We start from the raw sequence: 20259 nt of genomic DNA on the forward strand, positions 1-20259 counted from the left end.
AGATATTTTGATTACGTTTTCTGCAAATAAATATGGTCAGAGTTAGTTTGGTAGTTAGGAACTAATGAAACTGGCATCAATATTGTGGTCATTAAACTTTTAAACAATATATTTGAACAGAAACGATGCAGCAACAGCTCTGTCAAAAAAGTCTTAATCTTATTCAAATGTATTACAGCTATTTTGTTTCATCAACATATAGGAGTACTATGGATTACACTGCCCCTAGTGGTCATGTTGTGCATACCAAAAGTAGCGACACTATTAAATCCACTTTAGTAGAACATAACATTCTCTTGAGCTTTCTTCAGCGTCATTGCGAGCACGTCTTCCTCATTCTCGTAGTTGGAGCTATTCTCTTCGCGTACCGGATCTAAGGGGACAAAAACATTCAAGCTCACAAAATTAGCATCGTTAATAGTTGCAATAGTTGCCGGGGTACTCGTGGTTCATGTGCCATAACTAAGGCTACAAATTAAATGTACAAACTGTGATTTTTGTAATCCAGTACAGCAAATTTAAGTAGTTATATTTAACTTCTATACATTTGAATTTAGATTTTATTTGAAGTGTTTGTTTTCATTTATTGTGTGTACAAAATAGGACTAATGCAGTGTGTGTGTACGTGTGTGTGTGTATGTATATATGTGTGTGTGTGTATATATATATATATATATATATATACTGTATTTACATACTGTATTTGATGTGCAACAATTAATTGATTAATCAGCAACTAATCAATTATTATTTTTGAGCCTCAGAATGAATTGAACTTATATCTCATGGCACCACTACAGCAATTTTAGTGTGTTGGTCATTACGATGGTATTTTTTGAACCACTGATAAGGACCACTGATAATGAATAGAATAAATACATGAAAGTAAATTAGGAAGAGTTGACTGGAACATGGTGGTGTGATTCCCCATTTTTGGGCCTCACTTTGGAAGTTGTGTCTCTCGCCGACGTAAGGGTTGGGCACGGCGTTCGGAACCGAGATCGTTGACAGCGTACGTGGTGCAGATGGTAGCGGCCGATAGCGCACGCTTGCCGGCTGGGAAGAAAGAAAGAGGAACTTTGTGGCTTTTCAATGTGTGACAGCTTCACGGCGGTACTAGCTGAGAGACGTGCTAGTCTGATCACAGGTGTCAAACTCAAGGCCCGGGGGCCAGATACGGCCCGCCGCATCATTTTATGTGGCCCGCGAAGACAAATTGTGCATCAAATTCGTGTGTCATTACTAGAATTGCAAATTATCTTCACTTTTAATAATATTATTTTTTTTAAATATTTGACCAGTTTTTACTTGTCTGATTTGAAAACGAGTTATTTGTCAGTTTGTTTTGTAGCTTTTACTGTATATAATATAAGGTGCTCATACATTTATTTGGGTTGACAGTCATAATGGCCCTCCGAAAGAAGCTATGACTACAATGCGGCCCGCCAAAAAAATGACTTTGACACCCTTGGCATAAGGTGTCAACTTATGTGTCTGCAAAGCACTTTTTATACTTGACTTTGATCTTTTGTATTATATATATATACATATATATATATACATATATATATATATTTTTTTCCTTTTTTAAATAACTTGCACCATAAATGCCACTTACAATAGCTGGCAACGGCGGGGAACTCCTTCTACTTCTGATGGTCATGTCATCAAACGTTTTGGTCAGGACGCTTTTGTTTGCTTTCGGCACCGATAGATTCCTTTTTGGGGGTCTAGGAGGAGGACTCGTAACGGGATGGATCTCCGTTAGAAACTGGTGCAAGAACTTGTCCGTCACCTCTGTGACACATTCCACGCTGCATTTTGGGACCTGGTTTGGGGGCCACGGGAGTGGCTGCTGGGTGCAAAAGACGTTCATGCTGAGTCTCTTGGTTGGGATCTCAAAGCAGTTGCTGGGTGTGTGCAGGAAGCTGGCCCGGATGGTGGGCTCCAGGGTGGCCCCTTCTATTCGGAGGCAGGAAAAGTCAACGAGAGGGTCTTTCTCCAGCCCGGGGTCCGGGGTCACAGCTTTCACATCCAGAGGAGGCTTCTTGCCCAGCTGGTTGAGCGTGTACTTCTTTTTGTCGCTCAGCAGTTCCACAAAATGGCCTTGCATATGCAAAGGCAGATAAATGACGTTCTCCGTCTTCTCTTCTCCATCTTGGTCGTCATCTTCGTCGTCGTCCACCTCGCCAAGGTGGTGGCAAACGACGGCGTCTACCCGGCCGCCCAGGACTCGGACGTTTTGGCATCCGATGACTTCGAGTCGCTCGCCGATGGAGAGGCCGGGAAAGCCTTCCTCTTCCACCTCCTCGCAGTTTCTCGTGGCAGACACTTTGAATCCCGGAGTTTGGGCGGCCGCCACGTAGAGCTCGTACACAGAGTCGAAGCCCCGGGGACGTCTGCGGAAGCGGCCCGCGTACTGCTCGGACACCATGAAGTACTGCCGCGCCTTGCACTTGGTCACGCTGGACATGATAGTCATGGGCGAGGTTGTCTTTCCGTGGAAGATCACCTGGATCCCCGTCTGGAGCCGCGGCAGCCAATTGCACTTGAACATTGAGCAGGTCTCAGGAGCCTCCGCAACCTCCACCACCACGGGGAAGGTTTGACCCGGCTGGGAGTAAACTTCCTGCAAGCTGAGAGGAACCACAAAGCTGATGCCCTCGCACGTGTCGGTGATATCCACCACATCCATCGCCAAGGTGGATGGGAACTGCAGAACGTTCTTCCTCACTGCCAGCCACAAAGAGAAGACAAGTTTGGATCATCTTATAAAAGACTCCCCAAATTTTGGGAAATTGCTCACTGTTCATGATGGCGGCCATCTGGTAGACAGGGCTGAGGACCAGCGTGCGTTGGCACATGGCGGCGTTGTCAAAACGGAAGCGTAGACTGCGCAGGGCCGGTGACATCGCAATGTCCCTCGGGGTGAAGCGTTCTTCGTTCTCGTGCACGTAGAACTGGCCACGCGTCCCCAGCGGCACGTCCACCTCGGCCGAGGCCTGCCCCGCGCCGGCCAGGATGCGGCAGCGACACCGCTTATCCTCTTCCGCCACGGCGAGCAAAGTCAGGACGCTGCCTGTCCCCAGCGTGACGTCAGCCAACGCCACCATGGTGGAGCTGGTGAATGTGACGGGGAGACTCCTTTCTAAGCTCACGGGCCTGAGTTTGACCAGTTCCTCCATTGTGCTGTACGGCATCTCCTCTGGGATCACCTTTAACAAGCCTGAGAAAACAACGGACCTATTGACTACTTCTACTACTATATATGACATATTTCTTTTGTCACCTTCATGGTCGACGGGTAGCTCGAAGGTCTCCTTGTTGCTGACGTCCTCGCAACAAACAGATGAGAGTTTGATGTCGGTGATCTTGATGATGTCCCCGGTGGAGAAGGACACCTCACTCCCAGAAATCTCATAGACAGAGCCTTAGAATTTAAAAAAAGAACAATAGGAGAGGAAACTTGAAAGCGTTCATTTCCCCACAAATGAAACCTACCTTGGAAGTAGACCCCCGAGCAGACCTGGATGATTCTGGGCAGACAAGCGCTGTCCAGGGATGCGACGTACTGCTGGAGCGGGAGCGCCATCGTGGTGGAGCCGAGAGCAGCAAATGCTTCAAGCAGGCTCACTCAAGTGTGCATGACGATGTTCCTTGTGTGGTTGAAAACACCCTCCTACAAAAGAGCGAAAGAGGAAGTAGCAGGCCTCTGCACAATGCTTGCATGCAAACATTTGCTACAACTGGTGGAAAGAGAAACCAATAAGTCGTTTGTGCATTTACTTTAATGTCATCAAAGCGCTATGATCTATTCATTTGATTAGAATTATGCACCAAATTATTTGTTGAAATAGTTGATTTTTGTCATCTTATTTTCCTTGGTATATGAATCCAATATTTTTTGGGGCAGACATTTTTAGGAAAATAATTCATTTGACATGAAACTGGGTAGTTGGTATTTTTTTCCATTTTTCTTCTCTTTGAATGCATATTTTTTTGTGTCACGTTGTGAGATTTCTTTGTCGGAAACTATTTGGGCCTTTTCTCAACGTAAGGATGGGTGCAGGTGTACTTAGTGAAGTGGCCTCCTTTACGTAAGCCAAGCCGCTGTTAACGTGGGACTCCGAGCCACACAATTATCTCCATGCATATTTCAGAGCCGCGTATCTGTTACCGACCACACCTGAATGTCACGGAAGAGGGAGGTCACAAAAAGGGGATTAGTGAAGAGTCGAGAAGAAAGCCACAGTGCCGTGAAGTGTTTCGATTCAAGAGGCTGACCTTCTCTCTCGCTCATCAGGTGGGAGCTCTTACTCTCTAACTAAATAGATGGATCAACAGGAATTGACAACCCAGATATGGACGTGAAGGTCCAAACAAGAAGTTCACCGCACTGGCCGTCGTCATGCTCCCCTCCAGAGCTTTCTTCTGACTTGAAGAGCATCTCCTCCTTGGTCTCGCCCACGGTGGTCACGCTCCTGCCTCAGTCTTCATCCTTGTCCCCGCTGCCGCCAACTTTACGACCCGTAGACGAGGGGTCCGTAGGCCTCGTGCTCGCCAAAGAGCCCCCGGGTGAAGAACCAGGTAGGCGGCCCAAATGTTGTTCCAAAAGTGTCATTATTGCATGTAAGATTTTGATTGACTTTGATTTCCTTCATATGTATGAGCAGATACTCATCAAGCGTGTTGTTCTCGCGAGTTGCTGCTCATCGTGAGCGTGTCCGTCGCCGTCAAACTTGTCATCGCCTTGGCTCTCTTAGGTAACCATGTCGTGAAAAATGGGATATCGTGACACACGTTTGCTCGGCCCTGCGTCTCATTTTATTCTCTGCTGCTGTCTCCGACATAGTCAAGTTTCTACTTTATCCATCCTCGTCGCCTCCTTGCGGCGTGAAGGGGAACTGCAGCACTCCGACCCAACAGCCGTCCCTGTCGAAGAACCCCGTCAGCAGCCACATGGTCAACATCACGGCAGGTACAAGAACATTTTAGGATTCCGTTGATATACTTTGCAGCCGCCACGATTAATCGGCAACTCATCGAAGATCAAATTGATGTTCACGATCATCGATGAATCGTCGCGATATCGAGCGATTCACGGTACTGTCTTCCCCCCCCCAGAATGCCCGGGCGTGGTCGGCGACGGCAGGCGCATCGTCGGGGGTACGCTGGCGGCGGCGGACGGGTGGCGCTGGCAGGCCAGCTTGCACTGGAGAGGGAAGCACGTTTGCGGGGGCGCCGTGGTTTCGCCGTGCTGGGTCGTCACGGCGGCTCACTGCTTTGTCGAGTAAGCGAGGACAAAGTTTACAACAAGAAGGAACCTGCTGTCAAGTTGTCACTCGGCTGTGTATTGTTCCTGTAGAAATGACATGCTGGAGGTGGCTGACTGGCTGGCGGTGGTCTCCGCCGTCAGCATCGCCGACGACTCCCTGGGGAAACGCTACCGAGCCCTTCAGGTCCTCTACCACCCTCTCTACGACACGCGCAGCAACGATTACGACATCGGCCTCCTGCGCACCATCGTTGACATCGATATGGACGGTGAGATTTGATTAACGCAGCATTTAGTCAATGAAATCAGCAAAACAAAGACAATACAATCATTTGATTGGATGTCATGAAAGCAATTCTTGACTAAAAGAACAATGAGGTGCATTTTTTGGCAGGCAGGCAGGTCATGTCTCACTTGACGTTATAGCACAACATTTGTAGGTGGGGTGCGCCCGGTGTGTTTGCCCCATCCCGACGACTCCTTCCTTAACGGCGCACCATGTTGGATCACGGGCTGGGGGTCAGTCCAGGAAGGAGGTGTGTTAGTCTGACATGATTGACAGCTGATGATGAAGTACCGGAAACTGTAGTTAGCGTGTTTTTGTGAGGTCAGGTTTTGTGTCGGATGAGCTCAGGCAAGCTCAGGTGAAGGTCATCGCTGAGTCAATCTGCCGCCAGCCGAGCGTCTACGGCGTTCACGTGACACCTCGGATGATCTGCGCCGGCTCCTTGAAGGGAGGGGTGGACTCCTGCCAGGTAAATAGAATCAGACGGGTTGAAGAATTGTGAATAAGTATTGACAATGTGATTTTAGGGCGACAGTGGGGGTCCTCTGGTGTGTGAGACAGCCCGGGGTGAGTGGAAGCTGGCGGGGGTGGTGAGCTGGGGCGAGGGTTGTGGACGGCGCAATAAGCCGGGCGTGTACAGCCGAGTCACCCAACTGATTGACTGGCTTGGACGATATGTCGAGGTACTGTGAATTTCCGCAAATTTGCAGTTTGCCATTTGGCACATTGTTGTTATTTTGCTGCCAGAGTGAAATTGTTACTCTGGCACCCTCTAGTGGTAGGTTTCGGTGAAGTTCGTTCTGTCAGGTAAATCCCTGAAATGCAAATATACGGATTTTCTTCTTTTTTGTCCAGTTGGAACAACTAGACAACTTAGAAGAGTCCACTACACCAACTAGGAATGACACCTCATCACAACTGCACTGAGACACCAATGGCATTTATTTTCCAATTAAAATCCGAATAAAAGGGAGTCTTCTTTATTTCATTTTATTCCACTACAGTCTTTTTTTTTTTTTTTTTTTTTTTTAGGTGAACGCGACACGGTTGCATAAACAGACAAACTGGCACCAAATGACACTAACCGGACTCTGGAGATAAAACTAGTTAGGCATTGTTGATTTGATCAGACAAGCAGTTTGACCGCGGCGCCTCGTCTGAGCAACTTCTCTTCCGCCAGCGAGCGAGCGTCATAAGCAAGCAGAGGACGGACGAGCCAGCCGGCCGGCCAGCCAGCGAGGAGCACAATGAGCTCGGTGATAACAGCTGCAAGCCGACGGTGCCTGGCAGTCCCCCTCGGTGGTCTCCGGAGGCACGTCGAGGGCTCGAGCGCCTCGGCAGCCGGAAATGGTGGCCTGTACGCGCAAGCAGGAGTCCGTGACGTTCCGCCAGTGGGGCGGAGGTCATACTCGACCGGGACGCAGTTGAACGACAGGCTGCTCTTCAGACAAGTAATGAGAACTTGAACCGAGAACTAAAATGCCGTTTACTTGTGTGTTCGTTTCGGCGCTGCTCCTTTTCACTATCTTAGGTTGTTAGCTTTAGCAAAGATAGCGCTCGGTCGTAAAATGAATGTTCATCATTCCACTAGTACAGTTGCAATGAGACACAAACTTGACACTTGGGGAATTGAATGTGTCATTTTGTCGAATTTGAACCCACTAAGAAGCAATGGCGTTTGAAACTTTCTGCGTTGGACTTTCTATTAGCTACCCCTGACCTCAATGCAACAAATACGAATATTGTCATTTTGGAGCGGTATTTATTGAATCATACATCAGTTGGGGGATTGTCGTTGGAATAGAACTGGGCTGTATGGCCTGAAAATCAAATCTATGATGAAACAACTTTTACAAAAAGAATGAATTGCATTATAGTTCGCAATGATGTGTAACTGTGCAGAACATCAACTTGTTTAGTGTGTTTCAAGCTATTTGAAGCAGAGAGCAGCACCTACACGTACCTGCTGGCCGACTCCGTCTCCAAGGATGCCGTTCTCATCGACCCAGTACTGGAGACCATTGACAGGGACCTGAAGCTCATTCGTGAACTTGGGCTCCATCTGAAAATAGCAGGTCAGCAAGTGAAAAAAGATTTCATTCAAGCCTCTTGGTGCCGCAGCGTGAATTCACTTTGTGTTTGGGGCCTTTCCAAGTCAACACTCACTGCCACGCTGACCACATCACCAGCACGGGACTGATGAAGACCAGGCTAGCCGGGCTGAAAAGCGCCATTTCCAAATTAAGCGGCGCCGCTGCGGACATTCTGCTGTCCGAGGGAGACAGGATCACTTTTGGAAACCATGTAAGAGAACACACGATGGGTAATATTGATGACCGCAGCAAATGAGAGCGTACAGCTGGATGTTAACTTGCTAACACAAACGGACGATCATTCCCCACAGTATCTGACCGTGAGAGAAACACCGGGCCACACTGACGGCTGCGTGACGCTGGTGACGCAGGATGAGTGCATGGCGTTCACCGGCGATGCCTTGCTTATACGAGGATGCGGCAGAACTGACTTCCAGCAAGGTGCCTTGTGTTTGTCAACCATGGAAATTTGCCCATCCACTACAGGGGCCAAACGCTTTGTTGTTGTTGTTGTTTTTTCTTCAGCTTCCAGACGTATTGACTAACAATTATTTACAATATTATTTCCTATTAGAAGGTTTCTTTAACTTGGAAAGTCATTTGGCTTTCACTTTGAAGGGTGGGTGGCTCTACTCACTGGAGCCTTTGTTTTTGTATTACTTACCTACCTACATACAGACAGACACAAGAGTGCAGTGTTGAGTTGTTCAATTGCTTCTGCCTCATCAGGTTGCTCTGAACGGCTGTACACTTCCGTTCACCAGAAGATCTTTACCCTCCCCGACCAGTGCCTCGTCTACCCGGCTCATGACTACTTAGGTGGGCCGTCCCCGCAATGTTTGCATGTCACTCAAGTAACTTAAGCGCGCACTGACCACCGATAGTTGACTTCCCAGGTCAGACGGTGTCTACTGTCGGTGAGGAACGCACATTAAACCCTCGCTTGACCAAGAGCCTGGACGAGTATGTGGCCATCATGAAAAACCTGAATCTTCCAAAGCCTTCTAAAATCGGTACGAGACCACCAATGATCTCAGCCAATCACAACACGATATTAGGCAAAGTACAAAAAAAACGATTTTTGAAAGGTGAGGGACACAACACATGATGATGGGAAAAATAATCCTGTCACCGTTCAGCCAAAACACATATTACAAATGCGTTTATTTGTTCCGGCATCGATTTATATCACCGTCATGGACTCCGCTGCGATGCCATCCTAACAGTTGAACTGGTTTAACATGTGCAATCGTTTAGATCGAGGAAGAAAAAAAAAAACCCAAATCTTTGACAATAATCAAATAACTCAAGTGCTCTTCTTTCTACTTGCAGATGTTTCAGTGCCTGCAAATCTGGTTTGTGGACTTCATCATGTTTGAGCGCCCTGTACAAGAGTGGACTTGAATCAAAAGTATTGCACATTGTTGATCATTTTTGTAAATACTCATACTCCTATTCATTGAACAATCCGTTTATTTCTGTGGTAAACTGCTAAAACACCTCTCTGTGTAATGTTCATATCCGATATGTCTGGAATGGTGTCAATTAAAACTAAAAATCTTTCAAGCTTTTTGGACAGGTAAACTGAATGGCTTGGCTGATGTTTGTTTTCTATTGGATCCCGCCAACAGTCGATATCAGCCTTACTGTGTTTGAACAATTGAACTTGAAAGCGTTTTCCACGGCGGCCATGGAAAAATGAGGTGAAATCATTTGCGCTTCTGGTCAACAGCAAAAACAGAGACAAATGTCACTGTCGTCACTACAGTGTAAACAATACGTGCTAATGTGATTTTGAAAATAATAATCATGGTAATATGAAAGAGTCAAATTTGAAAGCACGATCACTGCAATGTATTGTGGAATTTGTATTGTCAGTGTTATGTGACAATGCCAGGTGAGTTAAATCGATACAAAAATGTGGCCGGTCGCTCATCTGCTAGTTTATTCAGTGTCAGCAGTAAAGACATTGCTTTGACAGTAGTTCCAAATAAAAAAAAACAGTGGCAGTGCCAGCACCACCAGGCACTTCAAAAAAGAACGTTAACAAAAGTAAGACGTTGCTCGATGTTTTGGCTCGTTTTTTAGAATTGCTAAAATGCAAAGCTGTAAAAAAATGTTTTGCCAACATTTTACCCAATGAAAAGTCACAGGAATAACGTGACCCGAGACACCGATGGCACGCATCCCAGATATTATATTAAGAAAATGGAGAACTTTTATTTTTTCTGACCTTATAGGCCTACTCATATTCAAATGACACTCAGCCACTTTGTCACATCATCGTCAAAGCGGTTGTACCATTTCCCTTGAACGGGTTCATGTACACGAAACACAGTGTTAAGTTACACGCAAACATGCCTGTTCATCATAAAGTACAGTATCGCTCATTTCATTTCATCCCAAAGGCGCTTTGATTTCACAAAGTTTCTTAGCCAACACTGTTCTCGGCCAAGGAAGGGAAGGCTTAAGGCTTGTGGCTTAGCTTAGCTTAGCTTACGTAGGCTTCTGACGGACAGCGGGCAGTAGTTTAAGGCAGCAGTGCTCTCAATCTTTTCATCATCACAGTAACCAGCCTGACCGACCGATCGGTAATATATAATAAGCACCCCGCTAGCTTAGCTAACGGCACCCGCAAACAAACGTCGCCCGGCGGAAGCGTCTTTCTTTCCGCCATTTTTCAAATGTTCAGTTCCGTACGGTCCAGACCTCCAGGTCTTGTATGATGAAGTCCGTCTGCGTGGAGAGTGGAGCGTTGTGGAATGTGGGACATGAAAAACTGGAGCCTCGGTACAGATCCGCGTCTATCCAGAGACCAAATTCTCCCCTATACGTCCAAGGAAACAAAGGCCATCTGCTTAGGCCTCGTCAAAAAGATTTCTAATGTCTTGTTTCTTTTTATAGATAACTCCAACTTACCCTCCACCTCCGAGATGAAGAGACTCCATGTTGCCGCTTACAAAGTAGGAGTTCTCGCCGCTCCACTTATAAGCCTGAATGAATGAATGGCAAAACAATGAAAGGCAATTCATTCATGCTTAGCGTCTAAAATGAACCAAAGAGTTTGTACCTGGAAGTCAGGGTTGAAGGTGAATAGAAAAGTTTCTCCAGTCCCATAGCAGTATTTGCTTACTCGAAACGGATCGGATGAAAAGGCTCCAAAAACCTGAAGATCAGATATCAGATTGTGACGTGTTGACGGTAGATGCTGCGCCCCAACAATCCGAGCGAGCGAGCGAGCGACCGACCTTTTTCTGCGTATCTTTGACAACCAGCAGCACGGGACCGTCCAAGCCTGCCATATTTCTGTAGAGTGTCTTGAGGCTGCTCCCATGGACAGCAGTGCTGTAGACCAGTTGCCACTCGCAGACTTGAGTTCGATCCGGCATGTGCGATGCAAGCTGTGAGCAAACGGGCCCATTAGTCACCAGTCAAAAAGAACGGGAGCCGAAACTCGGGCGGGCGAGCGAGCGACGCTTACACTTAGCAGGTGTCTGTCATCCAGAAGCTCGCTATAATCACTTAGGACAGGTAGAAGGTCGTGACCTTTGCCCTGGTACTCGGGTTCTTCTGTTTCAGAGTCCCAACTGCACAGACTCAAACGGCGCTTTGTGTCTTTTCCCGTGATAATCTGGAAAAGGCACAAATGTAGCACTCGTTCAAATATACAACACAGCAGTCAGTCATTGTAACACATTAAGACTTTGGGTCAAATCCCTTTTCACATTTCATCCAAAAGACAATCAATAATAGTCTTGTACCTGAACATAGGGCTGCTCACCGGCAAAGTAAAAGACCTTGACATTGTCTGCCAACAGCTTCATAGCTCCTGATTTCTTTGTCTGTGCTATGCTCACCACGCGTGTGCTACGAACTGGCATGATAAGGAAAAAGCATGTGCCTTCCCTCATTTGGTTCGCCCTTCTCTAGCCACCACAGTTTCTTTTTACAGTAAACCAGCAAGGAAGGGGGTGGGCACTTTGTCTATGATGCTTGCTAAGTAGTCAGAGAAACAGGATGTCCATATAAAGAGAGGCTTCGGGGGGGAGGAAGGAGGGAGAGAGAGAGTTGCCACTACTGCTGTGCCCACATAAGCAAAAGGTCTTGAGTGAAAACAAGTATGATGAGATCATAATCAAATCTGTAAGACTTACCCCCCAATTTGTTGCTGCAGGATTGCTGAGGTGTTGACTTGAAGGCCCCTTCTTTCCCACATGACACCTGTTCTGAAAGTGGGGCTTCTTCTTACTGTTGTTGGTGCACATATCTGGTGACCATTGTACAAAGAAGGTGTAGAGGTGGTCAACCCTAAACACATCAAAGGACTTATTAGCAAACGCACAATTGTTGTTCTGCAGAAAAACAACAACAACTACTCAATTGCACCGAATGGTGTGACCGGTCAATCGATTTAGCCATGTGCATCTTAAAATGCACGTATCTTTTCTTTTTGGTCCAATTTCAAGACTGCATTTATTAGCTCTGACATCATTTTGTACACCCAAAAATGACTGCAGTTCAAATGCCAGTTACGATGACTCCCACTGGTATTGCCTCAACTTGTTGAATGAAAACTGCCACTGTATCTGTCCAGGCATGCACAGTTCAGAAAGGAAAAAAAAAACAATACCATGCCCCTTCAACGTCTCAAGTATTAGTCATTGCGAAATAGGCATGCACAGTCAAAATCAAGAGCTCCTTGGTTGATGCTCCTTGATTGCTAAAAATAGCTCCCTCTTGTGCCAGCATCCCATGCAAGTAAGTATTGACAATCCAGTCCCGAAGCCATCACTTACTCTCCAACACTGTAGGCAACTCCCATAGCTGAGTGGAAAAATGGAGAAGGTGGTGGTGGGGGTGGTGGAAAGAGGAGAAGGCAAGAGATGGTGGTGTTTGGAGGCTCAATGCTGTAGCAGCAGCATGTCCACGCCGAGCCTGCGTGGGAGCTCCCCCTTTATAGCCTTGCAATGCAGAGTTAAGCCCCTTTCAGCAGAAACACACCCCTTTCCCTCCCACTTGGGCCCCTTTTGCCACAAAATGTCACAGTCCAACATGTTAGTCATTAACTCAACACGCTCGTCCTCAGTGTGGAGTTCACGCAGTTAATGTGCCTCTGCTCTGCTCTGCTCTAGGATAGATAGATGGATAGATGGATAGATGGATAGATAGATAGATAGATAGATAGATAGATAGATAGATAGATAGATAGATAGATAGATAGATAGATAGATAGATAGATAGATAGATAGATAGATAGATAGTGGCATTGCAAATTCAATAGCAACCCCTGATAGTTTTTTCTACTATAGGTATGTTCTCCATTGAAATATGTCCAGAATCATCACCATAGCACGTACAGAGCCCAATGGACATGGACCTGTGCATGTGGGCCACACATTTTGCGCCGCGGCAGAGGCAACCCGACACCTCTCCGAAGAAACACTCCCACTTTGAAACATTTCACTCTTGGGAACATTTTTTGAGTCTCTCGAAATTTCCACTCTCCTCAGATGAGGGGTTGTGGTTGGTTTGCCTCACCGTCAAATGAAAGTACGGGTAACCACCGATATGGTATGAAAGGGCACAAGATGTATAGCCCCACCTCCCGAAAAACAGATTTCAGTTCTGCAAAAAAGGACAGATTGTGTAATCCCCATACTGGTGTTAAAAGAGTGAACACATCTGTTTCTCATTGTTGTTTTTTTCTACTTCTTTCTGTCCTCATTTTAGGGGGAACGAGAACGAAAAAAAAAGTGGCCTGCTGAAAATCATATCTTGTTGGAGAAGACGGCTGGAGTGGGATGTGGCTACCGTGGTCTGCAGTAAGGCAGAGCTCCTTTTTTTCTTTTAACCTTATGTAAGGTTCGGGATTTGGGGGGGGATGGGACCATGAGAGACAGAACGTGTATTTGTTCACGTTCTATCGACTGCTAAAGTCAATACTACTGTACAAAAGTTCAAGCAATCCTCTTTCCCCACAAACCATGGCAAAATGAAATCATTCAATTCATAGTGCAAGGAGATACAAAACACGAAACTTGAAAAAGATGGCTACCTTCCTTCCCCTCCCCTAATTAGTGGCTAATTAAGCTTGCCTTTAGATTTGACCTGCCACTGACCTATAAAGGCCATACAAATGAAACAAACAAAATCCTTTCTCCACCTCAGGATTATGGTTCAACTCCATTCTCCAACTCTGTACGTCTGATCACCCAAGTAAAGATCTCCTAGTCCCCCTCCAGACCTGCAGGAGGCAGTCACATCACAATTAAGCAAACTTCCTGTCAGATGCCAGGGACAGACGGACAGACGGACGGCCATATTACCTCCAGAGCAGCAGAAAAGCAAAGAAGGGAAGGCCAAAGAGACTCCTGGTCACACACAACTGGTAGGAACTGGACTTGGACGCATGGTTTGCGTCATGCTCAGCTTGTTTGAAATGTTTGCTTTCAGCTGTGTTTATCTTAACTTGGAGTGGCTCAATCAATTTGTAGTCTTGATATTTTCCTACTATAGTGTATGTTTGCAATGACTGAACCTAACTTCAAAGAATGCAATGTGTTCTTTGTGGAAGATGATCAACCTGACTCATCACCCTCCAATTAATTGTGCGATAAACTGCAGAAAAGAAAAAGAGGAAGACTCGAGTTGTTCCAAGGATTTGTTTCATTCTGCAGAGCGCAAGGAAGGGACTTTTGGATGGGGGATAACAATCATCTTTTCCTTGCAGATTTGCACAAGTCCAAATAGTATTGTGCAGGTGCTTCTCCAATGGCGCTCGTTGCACATTGGCGGCCGCAAAGTGCACGGAGACAGCTGTGGCGCTGCACTATTTGCAACTCTTTTGCCTTTTCCACTGAACTCCTCAATAGTCTTGTGCTTCGTTTCCACCCACCCACACAAAGCAGCGGCTCCTGCCTTCTCCCTCTCTAATGCTAACCATTTGAACATTTTCAGGCGGATTTCACTTCGCAAAAAAGCGTCGTGTTTGATGTCTTATCAGGATGAATGTGAATATTCACAGGCAACATTTTTTGGAGATTGCACGTGTCAGTTTAAAGGTTAGTTAAATGAGCACAGTACAAGCGTATTGATTCCCACCAAATTCTCCCAAAGTGTATTCTTGCACATACATGGAGGAGAATGAAGCACGCACGCACACACGGAGATAATTGTTAGCATATGCGCTGAAGTCGGCCAGGAAGGCTGGCTGGCTGGCTGTCCTACTTGGCACGCTCTGAGGTTATGCAAGAGGAATTCGGGGAGTCAAAAAACAGGATGGGACTGCGAGGAAGAACTACATTCAGCCATCTACGGCTGAAATAAAGTGCTGATACCGAACTTCAATTGATGTTACGTCATGAAACCTTTGTCGACTCGCATAGAGCACGAAAAGAACAATTTGAAGTCGGTCGTAGTTTCTAGCAGAGACGAAGGAAGAGCTACTGAAGATATTTCTTATCATCACTGGACAAAAAAAGTATTGACTACTTTTCAAAAAAGTCCCCAACTGTCCCATTTGCAATTTGTATTTGTTTTAATGTACAATTCTTAACATTCAAGCTCATTCAAGTCAACAATAACTAAAGATGAGATCTTGTTTTTCGTTTGATTTTGTCACGTTCTATTGTTTCTTTGTGGATGTTACCTTTTAGCTGTTCTTTAATATTTGAGATCCTATCCATGGTTGTCACATTACCCTGTCTATATTCTTACAATGTCAAGTATTCATCCAAATGAATTTTGTGTGTGCTGGTTTTCAGTCTTCAGTCAGGAGACTGTGACCCATTTGTGGCTTTCTTATGATTCCAAGCTCACGTAAGCCGGCACAATTTGGGATCATTCTACACTCGTAAATGTTGAGTATGTGTAAAAGTGCTAAACATTTACAGAAGTGAGGATTGCTGATGTGCCAAATGCCAAGCTACAGCCTCCCTCGTGTTGCATCGTTGGCCTTCGCTGGTGAGTCCGACCTGCGGCGCTTCATTTAAAAAAGAATCCAAAACTGTTTGAAAGAAGTCCCAGCAATGTGAATGTCACTGCAAATGAAATTCTAAATACAGAGGGGGTTCGCAATATCCAAGAGGGGAAAAAAAAAAAGGCAAATGCTTTTAAATTGGCAGACAAGATCGGTTTGAATTGCTGCAATAATAATGCTTTAGAGGTATAAGAAATGTCATTATTTCAAATAGTAGCATTTCGATTTTTCGTATACTTGGATCCCCCCCCATATAATAGTTCAAACGCCTTTTATTGTGTTCTTAGTGTTTATGTACGATAATAAAGCAGACAAAGTAGGTCGAGTTTTATCCTTTGGTTTATATTCATAGCAAGGAAATATGTAACCCTCACTTGGACATCCATAAAGCTACAGTGAAGCATTGCTTTTTTTTTTCCTGCTGGTTTGACGTTTATGTAACTGGTGGAAATGGGGTGTCAGATTTCCCCTTGCGAGAGATGAGCCTGTGTGAAAACGGGCTCCCAATCTCCTCTTTCCTCGATAAATGAACAAAACGAATTTGGAAGCGTCAAATGTCTTCATCTTGCCATTTTCAATGGAAAAAGTCTGCTCAGCATTCATGCAAACAAAGAAACAAACCTTAGGCAATAAAGTAAAACCACTACTTTTAGAAGTTAAAAGCATTCTGTTATTCGCCCATTTCAAATCAGATGGCAAATACTGGATAGGTTTTTGAATCCCAAAATGATCAGCTTCTTTGTTCTGGAGGAATTCCTCCTCCTTAGACTGACACCCAGTGATCAAAAGGAAGAAGTACACATTAGCTGAGGCCTACACCATTTGAACAGTCCAATCTATTCATGTGTCCTTGATTATTATTATTTTTTTTAAATACTATCCACTCTGCATAGGTGTGTGTGGCATTATTGATGACGTCACGGAAGGAAGCAATCACAATTTCCCCCTTGACACCTTCATTGTTACTCCTTTGCAATACAGTACTTTTGTGGTAGTGGCTAGGCCAATCCGCTGGGGGGCAGTAGACAGACAGAGGTGTGAAGACGGACAATAGAAGGCCATCAAGACTTTGGCGTGGGAAGGAAGGAAGGAAGGAAGGAAGGAAGGAAGGAAGGAAGGAAGGAAGGAAGGAAGGAAGGAAGGGCTTTTAGCAGCACTGGCCATGAGAAATGAGTGCTCATATTTATCACCACATACTGGGAATAAAAAAATGCATTTAAAAGTAGAGCACAGTGATTATTCATATCAAAGTATTTCAAAGTATTACAGTCATGCTGCCATTTTTGAAATATTAGCATTTAATTAGTGTCATGAAATGTTTGTTGACACAAGCAACGTTTCCTCGGGCGGGCAGCAATTGTGGCTGCATGCTGCTCACCGAGAGATTGAAATAACCAGATTACAAACAATTCTTGTTCTTGTGCCAAGCAAAGAACCTGGTTGTTTTCCTTGACACCCAACAAGCATTCTGGAGTCTTATCAATTATTGTAGGCCTGTAATTACACATTTTGCAAATCGTGTTTAGTTCTTCAAAGTGTGAGTTTCCTTTCAGCCAGTATTGATCATAAGCCTTTCTAGGAATATTTGGCGGATGTAATAACACCAACTAAGACTATCGTGGATGCATTTTTGCATAACTAGGTATTCTTAAATGACTGTACCCAACTATTTGAGTGATTCTTTTTTGCTCGATGGCTATGAAAAGACGGACTGGCACCACATGGTGTATTTTTCTCTACAGTAGATGACAGCTTTTCTTGAGGGTCTCCCTCCCTCCATCATCCCCTCCATCATCGTCTTCTTGGCCTTGTAAACTCCTCTTCCCCTCTCATTGTCAGCCCCCTCTTCTGCCCTCTGCTTCCTCTTCAGCTTCGCGCTGTGATTAGATTCACACAGTCTCGTATCATTGTCACACACACACACACACACACACACACACTGCTCCAAACCCTGTAAATAACCTAAACTCTGCATGAACCCCATCCCCTCAAAACACACGCACGTACACTAATAAATGTGTGCTAGGCCAGATGCTGCACTGTAATTGGCCAATGTGGCTTCCTGCTCTGGTGAAGATATTTTAATACACGCCCTTAAAGACACGCACGCACACACACACACACACACACACATGCTAAGGCTGCCTCTAAAACATCTGCTGCATCCCATGGCTGCACAAGCTGCACATGCATATAGGCACACAGTATAAGCAAAGCTACAATCAGCATGAAGGGAGCCCCTCCCGGTTTAACCACTGGGCCTGCCACCAATTTGAAAACAGCGCACACGCGCACACACACACACACACACACACACACACACACACACGCTCTGAGATGGCATCTGCAGTGCTTCCCTTGGAAGCTCCTCTTGGCAGTGTGGAAAGATTACTGGTTGACTTTGTGATCTCTTCAGATTTGCATCACCATGTACAACTCACTGGTTGGAAGTTGTTTTTTTTATTTGTTTTTTTAAGTTGCCTTTACAAATATAACTGAGTCATTTTGATTGACAATGTCAAAGAGATATTGATTTTGACAATAGGTTTACCTGCCGACGCTGTTTCAATAGTCTCCTTTTGTCAAATAAGGCAACCACATGATTAGAAATACCACTTAATAGGTACTAAAAGCATTATTAAAAGGGCTTAAAGAAAAGAACCTCCTGGATTTGATCGTTGGCTCGGTTCCTAAGAAGCGGGGTAGCACACGAAATGCTCATTTGTGGCCTTGAAAGAGGTAATACAATCAAATACCCCTTTGTGGAGTTAATATCCTTCCTATAAATTGGACGTCCGGCCGGGTAAGCAAAAGATGTGCATATTTCTAGGAGGGACAGCCCAATTTGCTGTCCAAGTGTCAAGTCTTTTACAATTTCTTTGTATCTTTTTCACTCTTACGACCGTACTGCTGTCCGTTGTCAGCAGACCTGACTCCTAATTTGCTTCCAATAAAGAGCCACAAATGAGAATTTTGTTGACATTATGGCTGCAATTTAAGAAAAGTTGAGAAAAATACATTCCTCCATTGATTTAACATCCAATCGTGAGTCACTGAAGTTTGACATGTTTTTGACAATAGAATAATAACAATAACGTATGAACACAGTTTGTATCCGAAGTCACTTTCATTAAATGGCGGAAAGTGTCAAGTCCAATTAAGAAGCGCCGCTGATTTGACTGGCAAGAAAGTGGCTCCATCTGTAGATGAGCATTTACCTGACTAGTTAAGAGAGATTGGGGGAGTGCGTCGGCTGGGGCTGGGCTGGGCTGGGCTGGGCTGGGCTGGGGTGAGAGAGAGAGAGAGAGTGAGACGTATCAAACACAAGCCCCCTGCTGAGTGGGGAATGGAAAAGCTGCTGGCACCAACATGAATATTTCAGCAGATAGCAAAAACTCTCTGTACCCTTCCCTCCCTCGCTCTCGCTCTGTCTGTCTGTCTCTCTCTCTGTGTCACCTTCTCTATCTCTCCCTCCCCTTCCCTCCCTCCCTTATCAACCACCTCTGCTTCCTTTGCTCTTTTGTGGAGTGCACGGTGATAATAAACGGTGTGATAGCAATGGACCGACCATGTTGTGGGGGTGGGTCGGTCGGTGGGTCGGTCGGAGACCTGCTTGAGCCCAAATCTGGAAAGGCGTACTCCAAAATGAATTGTCAATTGAAACAGAGTTGAGAGTAGACAACTGCGGTACTTACTCCACCATGAAACAGAAAGGAAAGAACAAGTATTAGCAAGGCAGAGCTCTTCCCAATATGTCTGCCATTTCTCCCATTCATTTGCCAAGTCTTCAGTGGCGATGTTTTTAATTGTGAATTTGGATCTGCCGTCTTGCTGTGTGTGTGTGTGTGTGCTGCCACTGCAAAAGTCAAATTGTCATTTGAATGCAGAGCATGCAGCAAAGGTGAGCTATTGCCTGTGGGAGCTGTGTGATGTCAACTTGTTTTGTTTTCGTTGATTGCAAAAATCATCAAAATAAAACACTGGTGTATGTTTGTCTTCAGCGCAAGTTGCAGGTTTTTTTTCCTTCCGTTTTTAACAAGTCACTGGAGATGGTGTGAATCATCTCAATGCAATTCCTGCTTCATCTTTAAATCGAGCGCACATTTTTCGTGCAACGCAGCCAAAATAAACAATACTCATGGGTTGCCATACCATGTGTGCCATTTTCCAACTACATATCTCCTTTGTTCTGTCCTTGAGATACTAAGTGTTTTCTGAAAGCATGCGAGATTCCAAAAACACAGTTCAACTTGTGGGAACATAAACGTTGAAGAAAAAACAGGGGTTAAAAGAAGAAGAGAAAAAGCAATCCAGTTTTCAGTGCATTTATTTCTTTTTCACTTTCCAACTTGTGGCTTGCTTGTGTTTGGGTGTCTCGGGCTGACGGTGCCAAAATAAACAGGCAAATAGCCTGCAACCTAGATAAGCTGTACACAAGCAGCCTCATTAATTGTATTTGTTTATTTTCTTCATCAGTGTGTGTGTGTGTGTGTGTCTGCAGCTAGCTGACACATTTCTATGTCTGAATTGTATCCTCCGAAAATACAAGTGAATTCAATCTAGTAACCTAGTTGAAAATAATCCCTTGCATTCAATGAAGCATATTTTCATCCCAATTTGTTGTCTG

At 45.2% G+C, this 20259-nt stretch overlaps 4 protein-coding genes and 1 long non-coding RNA gene across 7 annotated transcripts; 3 read left to right on the plus strand and 2 right to left on the minus strand.

The window, feature by feature from the left end:
* Nucleotides 1-85: 85 nt before the first annotated feature.
* themis2 (thymocyte selection associated family member 2) lies at nucleotides 86-3663 on the minus strand. The gene is made up of 6 exons (XM_037274756.1): nucleotides 3502-3663; nucleotides 3290-3430; nucleotides 2807-3226; nucleotides 1619-2733; nucleotides 945-1056; nucleotides 86-373 (listed from the first exon to the last, which is right to left on the minus strand). Exons 1-6 carry the CDS (start codon nucleotides 3590-3592, stop codon nucleotides 276-278), a joined length of 1977 nt encoding a protein of 658 aa, XP_037130651.1. The 5' UTR covers nucleotides 3593-3663; the 3' UTR covers nucleotides 86-275.
* Nucleotides 3579-6566, plus strand: LOC119136385 (transmembrane protease serine 3-like). The gene is made up of 9 exons (XM_037274788.1): nucleotides 3579-4587; nucleotides 4674-4763; nucleotides 4853-4978; nucleotides 5125-5290; nucleotides 5366-5544; nucleotides 5716-5811; nucleotides 5888-6030; nucleotides 6089-6244; nucleotides 6417-6566. Exons 1-9 carry the CDS (start codon nucleotides 4362-4364, stop codon nucleotides 6486-6488), a joined length of 1254 nt encoding a protein of 417 aa, XP_037130683.1. The 5' UTR covers nucleotides 3579-4361; the 3' UTR covers nucleotides 6489-6566.
* Nucleotides 6567-6710: 144 nt separating this feature from the next.
* ethe1 (ETHE1 persulfide dioxygenase) lies at nucleotides 6711-9243 on the plus strand. Its single transcript, XM_037272982.1, has 7 exons — nucleotides 6711-7012; nucleotides 7492-7636; nucleotides 7717-7865; nucleotides 7966-8095; nucleotides 8384-8473; nucleotides 8551-8667; nucleotides 8987-9243. Exons 1-7 carry the CDS (start codon nucleotides 6809-6811, stop codon nucleotides 9031-9033), a joined length of 882 nt encoding a protein of 293 aa, XP_037128877.1. The 5' UTR covers nucleotides 6711-6808; the 3' UTR covers nucleotides 9034-9243.
* Nucleotides 9244-9847: 604 nt separating this feature from the next.
* On the minus strand, nucleotides 9848-12609 carry LOC119135427 (nuclear receptor coactivator 7). Of its 3 annotated transcripts, none has more exons than XM_037272989.1 (7): nucleotides 12451-12609; nucleotides 11809-11962; nucleotides 11136-11285; nucleotides 10903-11055; nucleotides 10725-10820; nucleotides 10574-10647; nucleotides 9848-10481 (listed from the first exon to the last, which is right to left on the minus strand). In XM_037272989.1, the coding sequence occupies exons 1-7, from the start codon at nucleotides 12474-12476 to the stop codon at nucleotides 10343-10345; spliced, it is 792 nt and encodes a 263-aa protein (XP_037128884.1). In that variant the 5' UTR covers nucleotides 12477-12609; the 3' UTR covers nucleotides 9848-10342. The 3 variants fall into 3 exon arrangements, with proteins under 3 accessions (XP_037128884.1, XP_037128886.1, XP_037128885.1); XM_037272991.1 differs by having other exon boundaries at nucleotides 11809-11921; nucleotides 12451-12599; XM_037272990.1 differs by lacking the exons at nucleotides 11809-11962; nucleotides 12451-12609 and adding an exon at nucleotides 11416-11597.
* Nucleotides 12610-12933: 324 nt separating this feature from the next.
* Nucleotides 12934-14042, plus strand: LOC119135446. The gene is made up of 2 exons (XR_005100558.1): nucleotides 12934-13476; nucleotides 13823-14042. It is a non-coding gene; the product is annotated as an uncharacterized LOC119135446 (long non-coding RNA).
* The last annotated feature ends 6217 nt before the right edge of the window (nucleotides 14043-20259 follow it).

The sequence above is a fragment of the Syngnathus acus genome, chromosome 16 (genome assembly GCF_901709675.1).
Source record: "Syngnathus acus chromosome 16, fSynAcu1.2, whole genome shotgun sequence".
NCBI classification, from domain to species: Eukaryota; Metazoa; Chordata; class Actinopteri; order Syngnathiformes; family Syngnathidae; genus Syngnathus; species Syngnathus acus.